General features: G+C 58.7%; 1 protein-coding gene across 1 annotated transcript in view; it reads right to left on the reverse strand.

Annotated features, from left to right (window-relative positions):
- The window catches only part of LOC116938319 (dmX-like protein 1), a gene marked incomplete at its 5' end in the record, with an annotated part of 85,820 nt that overhangs the window by 38,096 nt on the left and 25,438 nt on the right, over positions 1-22,286 (reverse strand). Inside the window, 6 exons of the mRNA XM_076064298.1 lie at positions 6,316-6,407; positions 8,420-8,485; positions 13,062-13,189; positions 14,236-14,296; positions 19,245-19,431; positions 21,865-21,971. Coding sequence (XP_075920413.1) covers positions 6,316-6,407; positions 8,420-8,485; positions 13,062-13,189; positions 14,236-14,296; positions 19,245-19,431; positions 21,865-21,971 — 641 coding nt within the window. The remainder of the gene's footprint in view (positions 1-6,315; positions 6,408-8,419; positions 8,486-13,061; positions 13,190-14,235; positions 14,297-19,244; positions 19,432-21,864; positions 21,972-22,286) is intronic.

Below are 22,286 nucleotides of genomic sequence, written 5' to 3' on the forward strand. Positions count from 1 at the left end.
ACACTCCTGTTAGACACACACAGACACACACACAGACACACACACCCAGACACACACTCCTGTTAGACACACACACACACAGACACACACTCCTGTTAGACACACACACAGACAGACACACACACACAGACACACACACAGACACACACACACACAGACACACACACACAGACACACACACGCAGACACACACTCATGTTAGACACACACACACAGACACACACACAGACACACACAGTAACATACACAGACACTAACACACTGCCATACACACTGACACACACAGTAACACACACACAGACACTAACACACACAGACACACACAGACACACACACACAGACACACACACACTCCTGTTAGACACACACACAGACACACACACGGACACACAGACACACATACATACACACAGACACACACAGACCCACACAGACACCGACACACAGACACACACAGATACACAGATACACACAGAGGTACACACACAGACACACACACACAGAGACACACATACTCCTTTTAGACACAGACACACACACAGACACACACACAGACAAACACAGACCCACACAGACACCGACACACACACAGACACACACACACACACTGACACACAGACACACACACACACTCCTGTTAGGTCAGTGGGTGAGTAGGTAGGTGAGTGGGTGAGCAGGTAGGTGAGTGGGTGAGTAGGTAGGTGAGTGGGTAGGTGAGGGGGTGAGCAGGTAGGTGAGTGGGTGAGCAGGTAGGTGAGTGGGTGAGTAGGTAGGTGAGTGGGTAGTTGAGTGGGAGAGCAGGTAGGTGAGTGGGTAGGTGAGTGGGTGAGCAAGTGGGTGAGTAGGTGAGTGGGTAGGTGAGTGGGTAGGTGAGTGGGTGAGTGGGTAGATGAGTAGGTGAGTGGGTAGGTGAGTGGGTAGGTGAGTAGGTAGGTGAGTAGGTAGGTGAGTGGGTGAGTAGGTAGGCGAGTGGGTAGGTGAGTGAGTAGGTGAGTAGGTAGGTGAGTGGGTAGGTGAGTGGGTGAGTAGGTAGGTGAGTGGGTGAGTAGGTAGGTCAGTAGGTAGGTGAGTGGGTAGGTGAGTGGGTAGGTGAGTAGGTAGGTGAGTGGGAAGGTGAGTGGGTGAGTAGGTAGGTGAGTGGGTGAGTAGGTAGGTGAGTAGGTAGGCGAGTGGGTAGGTGAGTGGGTAGGTGAGTAGGTAGGTGAGTGGGTAGGTGAGTGGGTGAGTAGGTAGGTGAGTGGGTGAGTAGGTAGGTGAGCAGGTAGGTGAGTGGGTGAGTAGGTAGGTGAGTAGGTAGGTGAGTGGGTAGGTGAGTGGGTGAGTAGGTAGGTGAGTGGGTAGGTGAGTGGGTAGGTGAGTGGGTAGGTGAGTAGGTAGGTGAGTGGGTGAGCAGGTAGGTGAGTAGGTAGGTCAGTGAGTGAGTAGGTAGGTGAGTTGGTAGGTGAGTGGGTAGGTGAGTGGGTAGGTGAGTAGGTAGGTGAGTGGATAGGTGAGCAGGTAGGTGAGTGGGTAGGTGAGTAGGTAGGTGAGTCGGTGAGTAGGTAGGTGAGTAGGTAGGTGAGTGGGTGAGTAGGTAGGTGAGTAGGTAGGTGAGTGGGTGAGCAGGTAGGTGAGTGGGTGAGTAGGTAGCTGAGTGGGTAGGTGAGTGGGTGAGCAGGTAGGTGAGTAGGTAGGTGAGTGGGTAGGTGAGTGGGTGAGTAGGTAGGTGAGTGGGTAGGTGAGTGGGTAGGTGAGTGGGTAGGTGAGTAGGTAGGTGAGTGGGTGAGCAGGTAGGTGAGTAGGTAGGTCAGTGAGTGAGTAGGTAGGTGAGTTGGTAGGTGAGTGGGTAGGTGAGTGGGTAGGTGAGTAGGTAGGTGAGTGGATAGGTGAGCAGGTAGGTGAGTGGGTAGGTGAGTAGGTAGGTGAGTGGGTGAGTAGGTAGGTGAGTAGGTAGGTGAGTGGGTGAGTAGGTAGGTGAGTAGGTAGGTGAGTGGGTGAGCAGGTAGGTGAGTGGGTGAGTAGGTAGCTGAGTGGGTAGGTGAGTGGGTGAGCAGGTAGGTGAGTAGGTAGGTGAGTGGGTAGGTGAGTGGGTCAGCAGGTAGGTGAGTGGGTAGGTGAGTAGGTAGGTGAGTGTGTGAGCAGGTAGGTGAGTAGGTATGTGAGTGGGTGAGCGGGTAGGTGAGTGGGTAGGTGAGTGGGTAGGTGAGTGGGTAGGTGAGTGGGTAGGTGAGTGGGTGAGTAGGTAGGTGAGTGGGTAGGTGAGTGGGTAGGTGAGTAGGTAGGTGAGTGGGTGAGCAGGTAGGTGAGTAGGTAGGTCAGTGAGTGAGTAGGTAGGTGAGTTGGTAGGTGAGTGGGTAGGTGAGTGGGTAGGTGAGTAGGTAGGTGAGTGGGTAGGTGAGCAGGTAGGTGAGTGGGTAGGTGAGTAGGTAGGTGAGTGGGTGAGTAGGTAGGTGAGTGGGTGAGCGGGTAGGTGAGTAGGTAGGTGAGTGGGTGAGTAGGTAGGTGAGTAGGTAGGTGAGTGGGTGAGCAGGTAGGTGAGTGGGTGAGTAGGTAGGTGAGTGGGTAGGTGAGTGGGTGAGAAGGTAGGTGAGTAGGTAGGTGAGTGGGTAGGTGAGTGGGTGAGCAGGTAGGTGAGTGGGTAGGTGAGTAGGTAGGTGAGTGTGTGAGCAGGTAGGTCAGTAGGTAGGTGAGTGGGTGAGCAGGTAGGTGAGTGGGTAGGTGAGTGGGTAGGTGAGTGGGTAGGTGAGTGGGTAGGTGAGTAGGTGAGTGGGTAGGTGAGTGGGTCAGCGGGTAGGTGAGTGTGTACGTGAGCAGGAAGGTGAGTGGGTAGGTGAGTGGGTAGGTGAGTGGGTAGGTGAGTGGGTAGGTGAGTGGGTAGGTGAGTGGGTGAGTAGGTAGGTAGGTGGGTAGGTGAGTGGGTAGGTGAGTGGGTGAGTGGGTAGGTGAGTGGGTGAGTGGGTACGTGAGTGGGTGAGTGGGTAGGTGAGTGGGTAGGTGAGGGGATAGGTGAGTGGGTCAGTGGGTAGGTGAGTGTGTAGGTGAGCAGGAAGGTGAGTGGGTAGGTGAGTGGGTGAGTGGGTAGGTGAGTGGGTAGGTGAGTGGGTAGGTGAGTGGGTGAGTGGGTAGGTGAGTGGGTGAGTACGTAGGTGAGTGGGTAGGTGAGTGGGTAGGTGAGTAGGTAGGTGAGTGGGTGAGCGGGTAGGTGAGTGGGTGAGTAGGTAGGTGAGTGGGTAGGAGAAGTGGGTAGGTGAATAGGTAGGTGAGTGGGTGAGCGGGTAGGTGAGTGGGTAGGTGAGTAGGTAGGTGAGTGGGTAGGTGAGTAGGTAGGTGAGTAGGTAGGTGAGTGGGTAGGTGAGTAGGTAGGTGAGTGGGTGAGTAGGTAGGTGAGTGGGTAGGTGAGTGGGTAGGTGAGTGGGTAGGTGAGTGGGTAGGTGAGTGGGTCAGCGGGTAGGTGAGTGTGTAGGTGAGCAGGAAGGTGAGTGGGTAGGTGAGTGGGTAGGTGAGTGGGTAGGTGAGTGGGTAGGTGAGTGGGTGAGCAGGTGAGTGGGTAGGTGAGTGGGTGAGTGGGTAGGTGAGTGGGTGAGTGGGTAGGTGAGTGGGTAGGTGAGTGGGAAGGTGAGTGGGTAGGTGAGTGGGTGAGTGGGTAGGTGATTGGGTAGGTGAGTGGGTAGGTGAGTGGGTAGGTGAGTGGGTCAGCGGGTAGGTGAGTGTGTAGGTGAGCAGGAAGGTGAGTGGGTAGGTGAGTGGGTGAGTGGGTAGGTGAGTGGGTAGGTAAGTGGGTAAGTAGGTAGGTGAGTGGGTAGGTGAGTGGGTAGGTGAGTGGGTAGGTGAGTAGGTGAGTAGGTAGGTGAGTGGGTGAGCGGGTAGGTGAGTGGGTAGGTGAGTGGGTGAGTGGGTAGGTGAGTGGGTAGGTGAGTGGGTAGGTGAGTAGGTAGGTGAGTGGGTAGGTGAGTGGGTAGGTGAGTGGGTATGTGAGTAGGTTAGTGGGTAGGTGAGTAGGTGAGTGGGTAGGTGAGTGGGTAGGTGAGTGGGTGAGCGGGTAGGTGAGTGGGTAGGTGAGTATGTGAGTAGGTCAGTAGGTAGGTGAGTAGGTAGGTGAGTAAGTGAGCAGGTAGGTGAGTGGGTAGGTGAGTGGGTGAGCGGGTAGGTGAGTGGGTAGGTGAGTGGGTGAGTAGGTAGGTGAGTAGGTAGGCGAGTGGGTAGGTGAGTGGGTAGGTGAGTAGGTAGGTGAGTGGGTAGGTGAGTGGGTGAGTAGGTAGGTGAGTGGCTGAGTAGGTAGGTGAGTGGGTGAGTAGGTAGGTGAGTAGGTAGGTGAGTAGGTAGGTGAGTGGGTAGGTGAGTGGGTGAGTAGGTAGGTGAGTGGGTAGGTGAGTGGGTAGGTGAGTGGGTAGGTGAATAGGTAGGTGAGTGGGTGAGCAGGTAGGTGAGTAGGTAGGTCAGTGAGTGAGTAGGTAGGTGAGTTGGTAGGTGAGTGGGTAGGTGAGTGGGTAGGTGAGTAGGTAGGTGAGTGGGTAGGTGATCAGGTAGGTGAGTGGGTAGGTGAGTAGGTAGGTGAGTGGGTGAGTAGGTAGGTGAGTGGGTGAGCGGGTAGGTGAGTAGGTAGGTGAGTGGGTGAGTAGGTAGGTGAGTAGGTAGGTGAGTGGGTGAGCAGGTAGGTGAGTGGGTGAGTAGGTAGGTGAGTGGGTAGGTGAGTGGGTGAGCAGGTAGGTGAGTAGGTAGGTGAGTGGGTAGGTGAGTGGGTGAGCAGGTAGGTGAGTAGGTAGGTGAGTAGGTAGGTGAGTGTGTGAGCAGGTAGGTGAGTAGGTAGGTGAGTGGGTGAGCGGGTAGGTGAGTGGGTAGGTGAGTGGGTAGGTGAGTAGGTAGGTGAGTAGGTGAGTGGGTAGGTGAGTGGGTCTGCGGGTAGGTGAGTGTGTAGGTGAGCAGGAAGGTGGGTAGGTGAGTGGGTGAGTGGGTAGTTGAGTGGGTAGGTGAGTGGGTAGGTGAGTGGGTGAGTAGGTAGGTGAGTAGGTAAGTGGGTAGGTGAGTGGGTGAGTAGGTAGGTGAGTGGGTGAGTAGGTGAGTGGGTAGGTGAGTGGGTGAGTAGGTAGGTGAGTGAGTAGGTGAGTAGGTGAGTAGGTAGGTGAGTGGGTGAGCGGGTAGTTGAGTGGGTAGGTGAGTGGGTGAGCGGGTAGGTGAGTAGGTGAGTGGGTGAGCGGGTAGGTGAGTGGGTAGGTGAGTAGGTAGGTGAGTAGGTAGGTGAGTAGGTGAGCGGGTAGGTGAGTGAGTGGGTGAGCGGGTAGGTGAGTGGGTAGGTGAGTGGGTGAGCGGGTAGGTGAGTAGGTGAGTGGGTGAGCGGGTAGGTGAGTGGGTAGGTGAGTAGGTGAGTAGGTAGGTGAGTAGGTAGGTGAGTGGGTGAGTGGGTAGGTGAGTGGGTGAGTAGGTAGGTGAGTAGGTGAGTGGGTAGGTGAGTGGGTGAGTGAGTAGGTGAGCAGGTAGGTGAGTGGGTAGGTGAGTGGGTAGGTGAGTGGGTAGGTGAGTGGGTAGGTGAGTGGGTAGGTGAGTGGGTGAGTAGGTAGGTGAGTAGGTAAGTGGGTAGGTGAGTGGGTGAGTAGGTAGGTGAGTGGGTGAGTAGGTGAGTGGGTAGGTGAGTGGGTAGGTGAGTGGGTGAGTAGGTAGGTGAGTGAGTAGGTGAGTAGGTGAGTAGGTAGGTGAGTGGGTGAGCGGGTAGGTGAGTGGGTAGGTGAGTGGGTGAGCGGGTAGGTGAGTAGGTGAGTGGGTGAGCGGGTAGGTGAGTGGGTAGGTGAGTAGGTGAGTAGGTAGATGAGTAGGTAGGTGAGTAGGTGAGCAAGTAGGTGAGTGAGTGGGTGAGCGGGTAGGTGAGTGGGTAGGTGAGTGGGTGAGCGGGTAGGTGAGTAGGTGAGTGGGTGAGCGGGTAGGTGAGTGGGTAGGTGAGTAGGTGAGTAGGTAGGTGAGTAGGTGAGAGGGTAGGTGAGTGAGTGAGTGGGTGAGCGGGTAGGTGAGTGGGTAGGTGAGTGGGTAGGTGAGTGGGTGAGTAGGTGAGTGGGTAGGTGAGTGGGTGAGTAGGTAGGTGAGTAGGTGAGTGGGTAGGTGAGTGGGTGAGTGAGTAGGTGAGTAGGTAGGAGAGTGGGTGAGTGGGTAGGTGAGTGGGTAGGTGAGTGGGTGAGTGAGTAGGTGAGCAGGTAGGTGAGTAGGTAGGTGAGTAGGTGAGAGGGTAGGTGAGTGAGTGGGTGAGCGGGTAGGTGAGTGGGTAGGTGAGTGGGTAGGTGAGTGGGTGAGTAGGTGAGTGGGTAGGTGAGTAGGTGAGTGGGTAGGTGAGTGGGTAGGTGAGTAGGGGACCGGTTGTCGAGGGTGGTGCCGGCCGTGGCTATGAGCGACGAGTTGCCGAGGAAGCAGAAGGCAGCGAGGGTCCTGGTGTGGGCCTGCCAAACCTTACCACGCCGTCACACCACCACCATCAACACCATCACACCATCACCATCACACCATCACCATCAACACCATCACACCACCATGGTGTGGGCCTGCCAAACCTTACCATGCCCATCACACCATCACCATCAACACCATCATCATCACACCATCACCATCAACACCATCACACCATCACCATCACACCATCACACTACCATCACACCATCACCATCATACCATCACCATCACACCATCACCATCAACACCATCACACCACCATGGTGTGGGCCTGCCAAACCTTACCACGCCCATCACACCATCACCATCAACACCATCACACCATCATACCATCACCGTCACACCATCACCATCACACCATCACCGTCACACCATCACCATCATACCATCACACCACGCCCGTCACACCACCATCACCGTCACACCATCACCATCAACACCATCACCATCACACCATCACCATCATACCATCACACCACGCCCGTCACACCACCATCACCATCACACCATCACCGTCACACCATCACCGTCACACCATCACCATCACACCATCACCGTCACACCATCACCGTCACACCATCACCATCACACCACCATCACCGTCACACCACCATCACCGTCACACCATCACTAACCATCATGGCCTGTGCAAGTGAGTGTGTGGTGAGTGTGTGGTGAGTGTGTGGTGAGTGTGTGGTGAATGTGTGTGTGGTGAGTGTGGTAAGTGTATGGTGAGTGTGTGGTGTGTGTGTGGTGAGTGTGTGGTGAGTGTGTGGTGAGTGTGTGTGTGGTGAGTGTGTGGTGAGTGTGTGGTGAGTGTGTGGTGAATGTGTGTGTGGTGAGTGTGTGGTGAGTGTGTGTGTGGTGAGTGTGGTAAGTGTATGGTGAGTGTGTGGTGAGTGTGTGTGTGGTGTGTGGTGCGTGTGTGTGTGGTGAGTGTGTGGTGAGTGTGTGGTGAGTGTGTGTGTGGTGAGTGAGTGTGTGGTGAGTGTGTGGTGAATGTGTGTGTGGTGAGTGTGGTAAGTGTATGGTGAGTGTGTGGTGTGTGTGTGGTGAGTGTGTGTGTGGTGAGTGTGTGGTGAGTGTGTGTGTGGTGAGTGAGTGTGTGGTGAGTGTGTGGTGAGTGTGTGTGTGGTGAGTGTGGTGAGTGTGTGGTGAGTGTGGTGAGTGTGTGTGTGGTGTGTGGTGTGTGGTGAGTGTGTGGTGAGTGTGGTAAGTGTATGGTGAGTGTGTGGCAAGTGAGTGTGTGGTGAGTGAGTGGTGAGTGTGTAGTGTGTGTGTGGTGTGTGTGTGGTGAGTAAGTGTGTGGTGAGTGAGTGCGTGGTGAGTGTGTGGTGAGTGAGTGTGTGGTGTGTGGTGAGTGTGATGTGTGGTGAGTGTGGTGTGTGGTGAGTGAGTGTGTGGTGAGTGTGTGGTGAGTGAGTGGTGAGTGAGTGTGTGGTGAGTGAGTGTGTGGTGAGTGTGTGGTGAGTGTGGTGAGTGAGTGGTGAGTGTGTGGTGTGTGGTGTGTGTGTGTGGTGTGTGTGTGTGGTGAGTGAGTGGTAAGTGAGTGGTGAGTGTGTGGTGTGTGTGGTGAGTGGTGAGTGGTGAGTGAGTGGTGAGTGAGTGTGTGACTGAGTGAGTGAGTGGTGAGTGAGTGTGTGGTGTGTGTGTGTGGTGAGTGAGTGGTGAGTGAGTGGTGAGTGAGTGGTGAGTGAGTGGTGTGTGTGGTGAGTGGTGATTGAGTGGTGAGTGAGTGGTGAGTGGTGAGTGAGTGGTGAGTGAGTGAGTGGTGAGTGGTGAGTGAGTGGTGAGTGAGTGGTGAGTGAGTGGTGAGTGAGTGAGTGGTGTGTGGTGAGTGTGGTGAGTGTGGTGAGTGAGTGGTGAGTGTGTGGTATGTGTGGTGAGTGGTGAGTGAGTGGTGAGTGAGTGTGTGACTGAGTGAGTGAGTGGTGAGTGAGGGGTGTGTGTGTGGTGAGTGAGTGAGTGGTGAGTGAGTGGTGAGTGAGTGTTGAGTGAGTGTGAGACTCACCAGGTAAGGTTTGTTCACCCCGGTAAGGAACAGGCTCATGAAACCTTCACCATCACCCACTCCAAGCTAGGGGAGAGAGCACAGAGTCACTCACCAGCACGCTCACCAACTCACCAGCACGCTCACCAACTCACCCACCAACTCACCAGCACGCTCACCAACTCACCCACCAACTCACCAGCACGCTCACCAACTCACCCACCAACTCACCAGCACGCTCACCAACCCACCCACAAACTCACCAACACGCTCAACAACTCACCCACCAACTCACCCACCAACTCACCAGCATGCTCACCAACTAACTCACCCACCAACTCACTCACCCACCAACTCACCAGCACGCTCACCAACTCACCCACCAACTCACCAGCACGCTCACCAACTCACCCACCAACTCACCAGCACGCTCACCAACTCACCCACAAACTCACCAGCACGCTCACCCACCAACTCACCCACCAACTCACCAGCACGCTCACCCACTAACTCACCCTCCAACTCACCCTCCAACTCACCCACCAACTCACCCACCAACTCACTCACCAACTCACCCTCCAACTCACTCTCCAACTCACCCTCCAACTCACTCACCAACTCACCCTCCAACCCATCCACCAACTCACCCACCAACTCACCAGCACGCTCACCCACTAACTCACCCTCCAACTCACCCTCCAACTCACCCTCCAACTCACCCACCAACTCACCCTCCAACTCACCCTCCAACTCACCCTCCAACTCACCCTTCAACTCACCCTCCAACTCACCCTCCAACTCACCCTCCAAATCACCCACCAACTCACCCTCCAACTCACCCTCCAACTCACCCTCCAAATCACCCTCCAACCCACCCACCAACTCACCCTCCAACTCACTCACCAACTCACCCTCCAACTCACCCTCCAACTCACCCTCCAACTCACTCACCAACCCACCCTCCAACCCATCCACCAACTCACCCTCCAACCCACCCACCAACTTACCCACCAACTCACCCACCCACTCACCCACCAACTGACCCTCCAAATCACCCACCAACTCACCCACCAACTTACCCACCAACTCACCCACCAACTCACCCACCAACTCACCCACCAACTCACCCACCCACTCACCCACCAACTCACCCTCCAACTCACTCACCAACCCACCCTCCAACCTATCCACTAACTCACCCTCCAACTCACCCTCCAACTCACCCACCAACTCACCCACCCACTCACCCACCAACTAACCCTCCAACTCACTCACCAACCCACCCTCCAACTCACCCTCCAACTCACCCTCCAACTCACCCTCCAACTCACCCTCCAACCCACCCACCAACCCACCCACCAACTCACCAGCACACTCACCCTCCAACTCACCCACCAACTCACCCACCCACTCACCCTCCAACTCACCCTCCAACTCAACCTCCAACCCAAGCACCAACTCACCCACCAACTCACCCACCAACTCACCAGCACGCTCACCCACTAACTCACCCTCCAACTCACCCTCCAACTCACCCACCAACTCACCCTCCAACTCACCCTCCAACTCACCCTCCAACTCACCCTCCAACTCACCCTCCAACCCACCCACCAACTCACCCACCAACTCACCCACCAACTCACCCTCCAACTCACCCACCAACCCACCCACCCACTCACCCACCAACTCACCCACCAACTCACCCACCCACTCACCCACCAACTCACCCTCCAACTCACTCACCAACCCACCCTCCAACCTATCCACTAACTCACCCTCCAACTCACCCTCCAACTCACCCACCAACTCACCCACCCACTCACCCACCAACTAACCCTCCAACTCACTCACCAACCCACCCTCCAACTCACCCTCCAACTCACCCTCCAACTCAACCTCCAACTCACCCTCCAACTCACCCTCCAACCCACCCACCAACCCACCCACCAACTCACCAGCACACTCACCCTCCAACTCACCCACCAACTCACCCACCCACTCACCCTCCAACTCACCCTCCAACTCAACCTCCAACCCAAGCACCAACTCACCCACCAACTCACCCACCAACTCACCAGCACGCTCACCCACTAACTCACCCTCCAACTCACCCTCCAACTCACCCACCAACTCACCCTCCAACTCACCCTCCAACTCACCCTCCAACTCACCCTCCAACCCACCCACCAACTCACCCACCAACTCACCCACCAACTCACCCTCCAACTCACCCACCAACCCACCCACCCACTCACCCACCAACTCACCCACCAACTCACCCACCCACTCACCCACCAACTCACCCACCAACTCACCCACCCACTCACCCACCAACTCACCCACCAACTCACCCACCAACTCACCCTCCAACTCACCCACCAACTCACCCTCCAACCCACCCACCAACTCACCAGCACGCTCACCAACTCACCCACCAAATCACCCACCAACTCACCCACCCACCCCTCCCCTTACCCACCCACCACCACCCCCCCACCACCCCCCCACCACCCACCCACCACCCCCCCCCACCACCCCACCACCACCCACCCGCTCCCTGTGCTGTGTGAATGTGATGTGGGTGACACGGGCTCACCAACTCACCCACAAACTCAACCTCCAACCCACCCACCAACTCACCAGCACACTCACCAACCCACCCACCAACTCACCCACCCACCCACCCCCCCTTACCCCCCCTTACCCCCCCACCACCACCCCACCACCACCACCCACCCGCTCCCCGTGCTGTGTGAATGTGATGTGGGTGACACGGGCTCACCAACTCACCCATCAACTCACCAGCACACTCACCCACCAACCCCACCCACCAACCCACCCACCCACCCCCCCACCACCACCCCCCCACCACCCACCACCCACCACCCCACCACCCACCCGCTCCCCGTGCTGTGTGAATGTGATGTGGGTGACACGGGCTCACCACCCACCCACCCACCACCCCCCACCCCCCCACCACCCACCCACCACCCACCCACCACCACCCCCTCACCACCCACCCACCCACCACCCCCCCACCACCCCCCCACCACCACCACCCACCCACCACCCACCCGCTCCCCCTGCTGTGTGAATGTGATGTGGGTGACACGGGCTCACCACCCACCCACCCACCACCCACCACCCCCCACCACCCACCCACCACCCACCCACCACCCCCCCACCACCCCCCCACCCCCCCACCACCACCCACCTGCTCCCCGTGCTATGTGAATGTGATGTGGGTGACGCGGGCTCACCAACTCACCCACCCACTCACCAGCACACTCACCAACTCACCCACCCCCCCTTACCCCACCACCACCCCCCCACCACCCACCCACCCACCACCCCCCCACCACCCCCCCACCACCACCCACCCGCTCCCCGTGCTATGTGAATGTGATGTGGGTGACACGGGCTCACCAACTCACCCACCAACTCACCCACCAACTCACCCTCCCACTCACTCACCAACTCACCCTCCAAATCACCCACCAACTCACCCACCAACTCACCCTCCAAATCACCAGCACACTCACCCACCACCCCCCCACCACCCCCCCCACCACCCCCCCACCACCCCCCCACCCACCACCCCCCCACCACCCCCCCACCACCCCCCCCCACCACCACCCACCCGCTCCCCGTGCTGTGTGAATGTGATGTGGGTGACGCGGGCTCACCAACCCACCCACCAACTCAACCTCCAACCCACCCACCAACTCACCCTCCAAATCACCAGCACACTCACCCACCCCCCCCCTTACCCACCCACCACCCCCCACCACCCCCCCCACCACCCCCCCACCACCCCCCACCACCCCCCCACCACCACCCACCCGCTCCCCGTGCTGTGTGAATGTGATGTGGGTGACGCGGGCTCACCAACCCACCCACCAACTCACCCACCAACTCAACCTCCAACCCACCCACCAACCCACCCACCCACCACCCACCACCCCCCCCCCCACCCCCCCCCCACCCACCCACCCACCACCCCCCCCACCACCCACCCACCACCACCCACCACCACCACCCACCCGCTCCCCGTGCTGTGTGAATGTGATGTGGGTGACACGGGCTCACCCCCCCACCACCACCCCCCCACCACCACCACCCACCCACCACCACCCACCCGCTCCCCGTGCTGTGTGAATGTGATGTGGGTGACACGGGCTCACCAACTCACCAAGTCACCCACCAACTCACCCTCCAACCCATCCACCAACCCACCCACCAACTCACCCTCCAACCCATCCACCAACCCACCCACCAACTCACCCTCCAACCCATCCACCAACCCACCCACCAAATCACCCACCAACTCACCCACCAACCCACCCACCACCCACCACCCACCCACCACCCCCCCACCACCCACCACCCCCCCACCACCCCCCCACCACCCCCCCACCACCACCCACCCGCTCCCCGTGCTGTGTGAATGTGATGTGGGTGACACGGGCTCACTAACTCACCCACCAACTCACCAGCACACTCACCAACTCACCCACCCACCCACCCCCCCCACCCCCCCCCCACCCACCCACCACCCCCCCACCACCCACCCACCACCCCCCCACCACCACCACCCACCCGCTCCCCGTGCTGTGTGAATGTGATGTGGGTGACACGGGCTCACCCACCCACCACCACCCACCCGCTCCCCGTGCTGTGTGAATGTGATGTGGGTGACACGGGCATTGCCAGGCTGACGGTAGCAGCTCAGCTGCTGGGCGTGGCCCCACTCAAACATCCTGACGCTGCCGTCCTGGGCCCCCGTCACGTCTGCAGCACAACAACAACAACAACACGCAGCACAACACTCAGCATACCACTCAGCATGCCACACACACAACACGCACACACCACACAACACGCAGCACAACAACAACACGCAGCATACCACTCAGCATACCACTCAGCATACCACTCAGCATACCACTCAGCATACCACACAGCACGAAGCACACAACACGCAGCACAACACAACACGCAGCATACCACGCATCATACCACTCACCACGCATCACACCACGCACACAACACGCAGCACACAACACACACCATGCAGCATACCACTCAGCATACCACACACACAACACGCATCACACCACACATCATATCACGTCTACCATACAGAACCCCACCCACCCACACGGTCACCGTGAACCCCACCCACCCACCGTGAACCCCACCCACCCACCCACACGGTCACCGTGAACCACACCCACCCACCGTGAACCCCACCCACCCACCGTGAACCCCACCCACCCACCCACTGTGAACCCCACCCACCCACACGGTCATCGTGAACCCCACCCACCCACCGTGAACCCCACCCACCCACCCACCGTGAACCCCACCCACCCACCCACACGGTCACCGTGAACCCCACCCACCCACCCACACGGTCACCGTGAACCCCACCCACCCACCCACCCACCGTGAACCCCACCCACCCACCGTGAACCCCACCCACCCACCCACTGTGAACCCCACCCACCCACACGGTCATCGTGAACCCCACCCACCCACCGTGAACCCCACCCACCCACCGTGAACCCCACCCACCCACCCACCGTGAACCCCACCCACCCACACGGTCATCGTGAACCCCACCCACCCACCGTGAACCCCACCCACCCACCCACCGTGAACCCCACCCACCCACCCACCGTGAACCCCACCCACCCACACGGTCACCGTGAACCCCACCCACCCACCCACTGTGAACCCCACCCACCCACCCACCGTGAACCCCACCCACCCACCCACCCACCGTGAACCCCACCACCCACCCACCGTGAACCCACCCACCCACGTGGACTCACAGTACGGCAGTGTAGGGTGTGAAGCTATCTTCTTGACGTTGTTGAGATTCCTCTTGATGAGCTACGGGGGGAGGGGAGAGGGAGGAGGGGGAGGAGGGGGAGGAGGGGGAGCACCTGAACCCCACACAGAGACACGGCCACCACGGTGAACCCGTCCACGGTAAACTCACCACGGTAAACTCACCACGGTGAACCTGGCCACGGTAAACTCACCACGGTAAACTCACCACGGTGAACCTGGCCACGGTTAACTCACCACGGTGAACCCGGCCACAGTAAACTCACCACGGTGAACTCACCACGGTGAACCTGGCCACGGTAAACTCACCACGGTAAACCCGGCCACAGTGAACCCACCACGGTAAACTCACCACGGTAAACCCACCACGGTGAACTCACCACGGTAAACTCACCACGGTAAACTCACCACGGTAAACTCACCACGGTAAACTCATCACGGTAAACTCACCACGGTGAACCTGGCCACGGTAAACTCACCACGGTAAACCCACCACGGTAAACTCACCACGGTGAACCTGGCCACGGTAAACTCACCACGGTAAACCCGGCCACAGTGAACCCACCACGGTAAACTCACCACGGTAAACCCACCACGGTGAACTCACCACGGTAAACTCACCACGGTAAACTCACCACGGTAAACTCACCACGGTAAACTCACCACGGTGAACCTGGCCACGGTAAACTCACCACGGTGAACCTGGCCACGGTAAACTCACCACGGTGAATCCAGCCACGGTAAACTCACCACGGTAAACTCACCACGGTGAACCTGGCCACGGTAAACTCACCACGGTGAACCTAGCCACGGTAAACTCACCACGGTAAACCCACCACGGTAAACTCACCACGGTGAACCTGGCCACGGTAAACTCACCACGGTGAACCTGGCCACGGTAAACTCACCACGGTAAACCCACCACGGTAAACTCACCACGGTGAACCTGGCCACGGTAAACTCACCACGGTAAACTCACCACGGTGAACCTGGCCACGGTAAACTCACCATGGTGAACTCACCACGGTGAACTCACCACGGTGAACTCACCATGGTAAACTCACCACGGTGAACTCACCACGGTAAACTCACCACGGTGAACCCGTCCACGGTAAACTCACCACGGTAAACTCACCACGGTAAACTCACCACGGTGAACCTGGCCACGGTAAACTCACCACGGTAAACTCACCACGGTGAACCCGTCCACGGTAAACTCACCACGGTGAACTCACCACGGTGAACTCACCACGGTGAACCCGTCCACGGTAAACTCACCACGGTAAACTCACCACGGTAAACTCACCACGGTGAACCCGTCCACGGTAAACTCACCACGGTAAACTCACCACGGTAAACTCACCACGGTAAACTCACCACGGTGAACCCGTCCACGGTAAACTCACCACGGTAAACTCACCACGGTAAACTCACCACGGTAAACTCACCACGGGTAAACCCGTCCACGGTAAACTCACCACGGTAAACTCACCACGGTAAACTCACCACGGTGAACTCACCACGGTGAACCCGTCCACGGTAAACTCACCACGGTGAACCTGGCCACGGTAAACTCACCACGGTAAACTCACCACGGTAAACTCACCACGGTGAACCCGGCCACGGTAAACTCACCACGGTGAACTCACCACGGTGAACCCGTCCACGGTAAACTCACCACAGTGAACCCGGCCACGGTAAACCCAGCCACGGTAAACTCACCACGGTGAACTCACCACGGTGAACCCAGCCACGGTAAACTCACCACGGTAAACTCACCACGGTGAACCCGTCCACGGTAAACTCACCACGGTGAACCCAGCCACGGTAAACCCACCACGGTAAACTCACCACGGTGAACCCAGCCACGGTGAACTCACCACGGTAAACTCACCACGGTAAACTCACCACGGTGAACCCAGCCATGGTAAACTCACCACGGTAAACTCACCACGGTGAACCCGTCCACGGTAAACTCACCACGGTGAACCTGGCCACGGTAAACTCACCACGGTAAACTCACCACGGTAAACTCACCACGGTAAACTCACCACGGTGAACTCACCACGGTGAACCCGTCCACGGTAAACTCACCACGGTAAACTCACCACGGTGAACCTGGCCACGGTGAACTCACCACGGTGAACCCGTCCACGGTAAACTCACCACGGTAAACTCACCACAGTAAACTCACCACGGTAAACTCACCACGGTAAACTCACCACGGTAAACTCACCACGGTAAACTCACCACGGTGAACCCGTCCACGGTAAACTCACCACGGTGAACCCGTCCACGGTAAACTCACCACGGTAAACTCACCACGGTAAACTCACCACGGTAAACCCACCACGGTAAACTCACCACGGTGAACCCGTCCACGGTAAACTCACCACGGTGAACCCGGCCACGGTAAACTCACCACGGTGAACCCAGCCACGGTAAACTCACCACGGTGAACCCGGCCACGGTAAACTCACCACGGTAAACTCACCACGGTGAACTCACCACGGTAAACTCACCACGGTGAACCCGGCCACGGTAAACTCACCACGGTGAACCCGTCCACGGTAAACTCACCATGGTGAACCTGGCCACGGTAAACTCACCACGGTAAACTCACCACGGTAAACTCACCACGGTAAACTCACCACGGTGAACCCGTCCACGGTAAACTCACCACGGTAAACTCACCACGGTAAACTCACCACGGTAAACTCACCACGGTGAACTCACCACGGTAAACTCACCATGGTAAACTCACCACGGTAAACTCACCACGGTAAACTCACCACGGTGAACTCACCACGGTAAACTCACCACGGTAAACCCACCACGGTAAACTCACCACGGTAAACTCACCACGGTGAACCTGGCCATGGTGAACTCACCACGGTGAACTCACCACGGTAAACTCACCACGGTAAACTCACCACGGTGAACCTGGCCACGGTGAACTCACCACGGTAAACTCACCACGGTAAACTCACCACGGTGAACCCGTCCACGGTAAACTTACCACGGTGAACCCAGCCACGGTAAACTCACCACGGTGAACCCGTCCACGGTAAACTCACCACGGTAAACTCACCACGGTAAACTCACCACGGTAAACTCACCACGGTGAACCCAGCCACGGTAAACTCACCACAGTAAACTCACCACGGTGAACCCGTCCACGGTAAACTCACCACGGTAAACTCACCACGGTAAACTCACCACGGTGAACTCACCACGGTAAACCCACCACGGTAAACTCACCACGGTGAACTCACCACGGTAAACTCACCACGGTAAACCCACCACGGTAAACTCACCACGGTAAACTCACCATGGTAAACTCACCACGGTAAACTCACCACGGTAAACCCACCACGGTAAACTCACCACGGTAAACTCACCATGGTAAACTCACCACGGTAAACTCACCACGGTAAACTCACCACGGTGAACCCGTCCACGGTAAACTCACCACGGTAAACCCACCACGGTAAACTCACCACGGTGAACTCACCACGGTAAACTCACCACGGTAAACTCACCACGGTGAACCCGTCCACGGTAAACTCACCACGGTAAACCCACCACGGTAAACTCACCACGGTAAACTCACCACGGTAAACCCACCACGGTAAACTCACCATGGTAAACTCACCATGGTAAACTCACCACGGTAAACTCACCACGGTAAACTCACCACGGTAAACTCACCACGGTAAACTCACCACGGTGAACTCACCATGGTAAACTCACCACGGTAAACTCACCACGGTGAACCCGTCCACGGTAAACTCACCACGGTAAACCCACCACGGTAAACTCACCACGGTAAACTCACCACGGTAAACCCACCACGGTAAACTCACCATGGTAAACTCACCATGGTAAACTCACCACGGTAAACTCACCACGGTAAACTCACCACGGTAAACTCACCACGGTAAACTCACCACGGTGAACTCACCACGGTAAACTCACCACGGTAAACTCACCACGGTGAACCCGTCCACGGTAAACTCACCACGGTAAACCCACCACGGTAAACTCACCACGGTAAACTCACCACGGTAAACCCACCACGGTAAACTCACCACGGTGAACTCACCATGGTAAACTCACCATGGTAAACTCACCACGGTAAACTCACCACGGTAAACTCACCACGGTAAACTCACCACGGTAAACTCACCACGGTGAACTCACCACGGTGAACCCGTCCACGGTAAACTCACCACGGTGAACCCGTCCACGGTGAACCCAGCCACGGTGAACCCGTCCACGGTAAACTCACCACGGTAAACTCACCACGGTAAACTCACCACGGTGAACCCGTCCACGGTAAACTCACCACGGTAAACTCACCACGGTGAACCCGTCCACGGTAAACTCACCACGGTGAACCCGTCCACGATAAACTCACCACGGTAAACTCACCACGGTAAACTCACCACGGTAAACTCACCACGGTGAACCCGTCCACGGTAAACTCACCACGGTAAACCCACCACGGTAAACTCACCACGGTAAACTCACCACGGTAAACCCACCACGGTAAACTCACCACGGTGAACTCACCATGGTAAACTCACCATGGTAAACTCACCACGGTAAACTCACCACGGTAAACTCACCACGGTAAACTCACCACGGTAAACTCACCACGGTGAACTCACCACGGTGAACCCGTCCACGGTAAACTCACCACGGTGAACCCGTCCACGGTGAACCCAGCCACGGTGAACCCGTCCACGGTAAACTCACCACGGTAAACTCACCACGGTAAACTCACCACGGTGAACCCGTCCACGGTAAACTCACCACGGTAAACTCACCACGGTGAACCCGTCCACGGTAAACTCACCACGGTGAACCCGTCCACGATAAACTCACCACGGTAAACTCACCACGGTAAACTCACCACGGTAAACTCACCACGGTGAACCCGTCCACGGTAAACTCACCACGGTGAACCCGTCCACGGTAAACTCACCACGGTGGTGCCGGTGGCCGTCTGGCCCCCTCCCGGCCAGCGCGCGGCGGTGACCCCCAGGGGCCCCCCAGTGGGGGTGCGGGCGTGGGGGGGGGTGGAGGTGGTGGGGGGCGCCCCCCCCCACGGCCCCCCCCACGGCTCCCCCTCCGTCTCCTCCAGCAGGGGCAGCAGCAGCAGCTCCAGGGACCTGGAGACGGAGTGGGGGGCACGGAGCGTCGTCGTCGCCATGGAGACCGAGTGGGGGGCAACGGAGCATCGTCATCGTCGCCATGGAGACGGAGTGGGGGGCAACGGAGCGTCGTCATCGTCGCCATGGAGACGGAGTGGGGGGCAACGGAGCGTCGTCATCGTCGCCATGGAGACGGAGTTGGGGGGCAACGGAGCGTCATCGTCGCCATGGAAACCGAGTGGGGGGCAACGGAGTGTCGTCGTCGCCATGGAGACCGAGTTGGGGGGCAACGGAGCGTCATCGTCGCCATGGAAACCGAGTAGGGGGCAACGCAGCGTCATCGTCGCCATGGAGACGGAGTTGGGGGGCAACGGAGCGTCATCGTCGCCATGGAGACCGAGTGGGGGGCAACGCAGCGTCATCGTCGCCATGGAGACGGAGTTGGGGGGCAACGGAGCGTCATCGTCGCCATGGAGACCGAGTGGGGGGCAACGCAGCGTCATCGTCGCCATGGAGACGGGGTGGGGGGCAACGGAGCGTCATCGTCGCCATGGAGACGGAGTTGGGGGGCAACGGAGCATCGTCATCGTCGCCATGGAGACCGAGTGGGGGGCAACGCAGCGTCATCGTCGCCATGGAGACGGAGTGGGGGGCAACGGAGCGTCGTCATCGTCGCCATGGAGACGGAGTTGGGGGGCAACGCAGCGTCATCGTCGCCATGGAGACGGAGTGGGGGGCAACGGAGCGTCGTCATCGTCGCCATGGAGACGGAGTGGGGGGCAACGGAGCGTCGTCATCGTCGCCATGGAGACGGAGTGGGGGGCAACGGAGCGTCGTCATCGTCGCCATGGAGACGGAGTGGGGGGCAACGGAGCGTCGTCGTCGCCATGGAGACGGAGTGGGGGGCAACGGAGCGTCATCATCGTCGCCATGGAGACGGAGTGGGGGGCAACGGAGCGTCGTCATCGTCGCCATGGAGACGGAGTGGGGGGCAAAGGAGCATCGTCATCGTCGCCATGGAGACGGAGTGGGGGGCAACGGAGCGTCGTCATCGTCGCCATGGAGACGGAGTTGGGGGGCAACGGAGCGTCATCGTCGCCATGGAAACCGAGTGGGGGGCAACGGAGCGTCGTCGTCGCCATGGAGACGGAGTTGGGGGGCAACGGAGCGTCATCGTCGCCATGGAAACCGAGTGGGGGGCAACGCAGCGTCGTCTTCGCCATGGAGACGGAGTTGGGGGGCAACGGAGCGTCGTCGTCGCCATGGAGACCGAGTTGGGGGGCAACGGAGCGTCATCGTCGCCATGGAGACGGAGTTGGGGGGCAACGGAGCATCGTCATCGTCGCCATGGAGACCGAGTGGGGGGCAACGCAGCGTCATCGTCGCCATGGAGACGGAGTTGGGGGGCAACGGAGCGTCATCGTCGCCATGGAAACCGAGTGGGGGGCAACGGAGCGTCGTCGTCGCCATGGAGACCGAGTTGGGGGGCAACGGAGCGTCATCGTCGCCATGGAGACGGAGTGGGGGGCAACGCAGCGTCGTCGTCGCCATGGAGACGGAGTTGGGGGGCAACGGAGCGTCATCGTCGTCGCCATGGAGACGGAGTGGGGGGCAACGGAGCGTCATCGTCGTCGCCATGGAGACGGAGTGGGGGGCAACGGAGCATCATCGTCGCCATGGAGACGGAGTTGGGGGGCAACGGGTCGTCATCGTCGCCATGGAGACCGAGTGGGGGGCAACGGAGCGTCGTCGTCGTCACGGAGACGGAGTGGGGGGCAACGGAGCGTCGTCGTCGTCGCCATGGAGACGGAGTGGGGGGCAACGGAGCATCGTCATCGCCATGGAGACGGAACGTGTCTCTTCATTGTATCCCCTCCGTGTCTCCCCTGTGTCTCCCCGTGTCTCTGTGTCCCCCCGTGTCTCTGTGTGTCTCCCGTGTGTCCCCCCGTGTCTCTGTGTGTCTCCCCTGTGTCTCCCCGTGTCTCTGTGTCCCCCTGTGTCTCTGCGTGTCTCTGCGTGTCTCCCCCGTGTCTCTGTGTGCGTGTCCGCACCGTGTCTCTGCGTGGGCCTAGCTGTGCGTGTGCGACGTGTCTCTCCTTGTCTCTGCGTGTCTCCCCCGTGTCTCTGCGTGTCTCTGCGTGTCCGCACCGTGTCTCTGCGTGTCACTGCGTGTCTCCCCCGTGTCTCCCCCGTGTCTCTGCGTGTCTCTGCGTGTCCGCACCGTGTATCTGCGTGTCACTGCGTGTCTCCCCCGTGTCTCCCCCGTGTCTCTGCGTGTCTCTGCGTGTCCGCACCGTGTCTCTGCGTGTCACTGCGTGTCTCCCCCGTGTCTCTGCGTGTCACTGCGTGTCTCCCCCGTGTCTCTGCGTGTCTCTGCGTGTCTCCCCCGTGTCTCCCCCATGTCTCCCCCGTGTCTCTGCGTGTCCCCCCCGTGTCTCTGCGTGTCCGCACCGTGTCTCTGCGTGCGCCCAGCTGTGCGTGCGCGACGTGAGCACGGAGGAGACGTCGAGCTCCTGCAGGTCGTGGCTCCCTGCCAGGGCGAGACACGCCGGGTTCGCCTGCAGAGACACGGAGACACGGGGGGGGGAGACACGGGGGGGTTAGTCTCCTGTAGAGACACGCCGGGTTCGCCTGCAGAGACACGGAGACACGGGGGGAGACACGGGGGGAGACACGGGGGGTTAGTCTCCTGTAGAGACACGGGGGGTTAGTCTCCTGTAGAGACACGGGGGGGTTAGTCTCCTGTAGAGACACGGGGGGGTTAGTCTCCTGTAGAGACACGGGGGAGATACGGGGGGCTAGTCTCCTGTAGAGACACGGGGGGTTAGTCTCCTGTAGAGACACGTGGGGGTTAGTCTCCTGTAGAGACACGG

This window comes from Petromyzon marinus, unplaced genomic scaffold, assembly GCF_048934315.1.
Source record: "Petromyzon marinus isolate PM22_M1 ecotype Great Lakes invasive population unplaced genomic scaffold, UKy_Petmar_22M1.pri1.0 PM_Scaffold_374, whole genome shotgun sequence".
In the NCBI taxonomy this organism is placed as follows: Eukaryota; Metazoa; Chordata; class Hyperoartia; order Petromyzontiformes; family Petromyzontidae; genus Petromyzon; species Petromyzon marinus.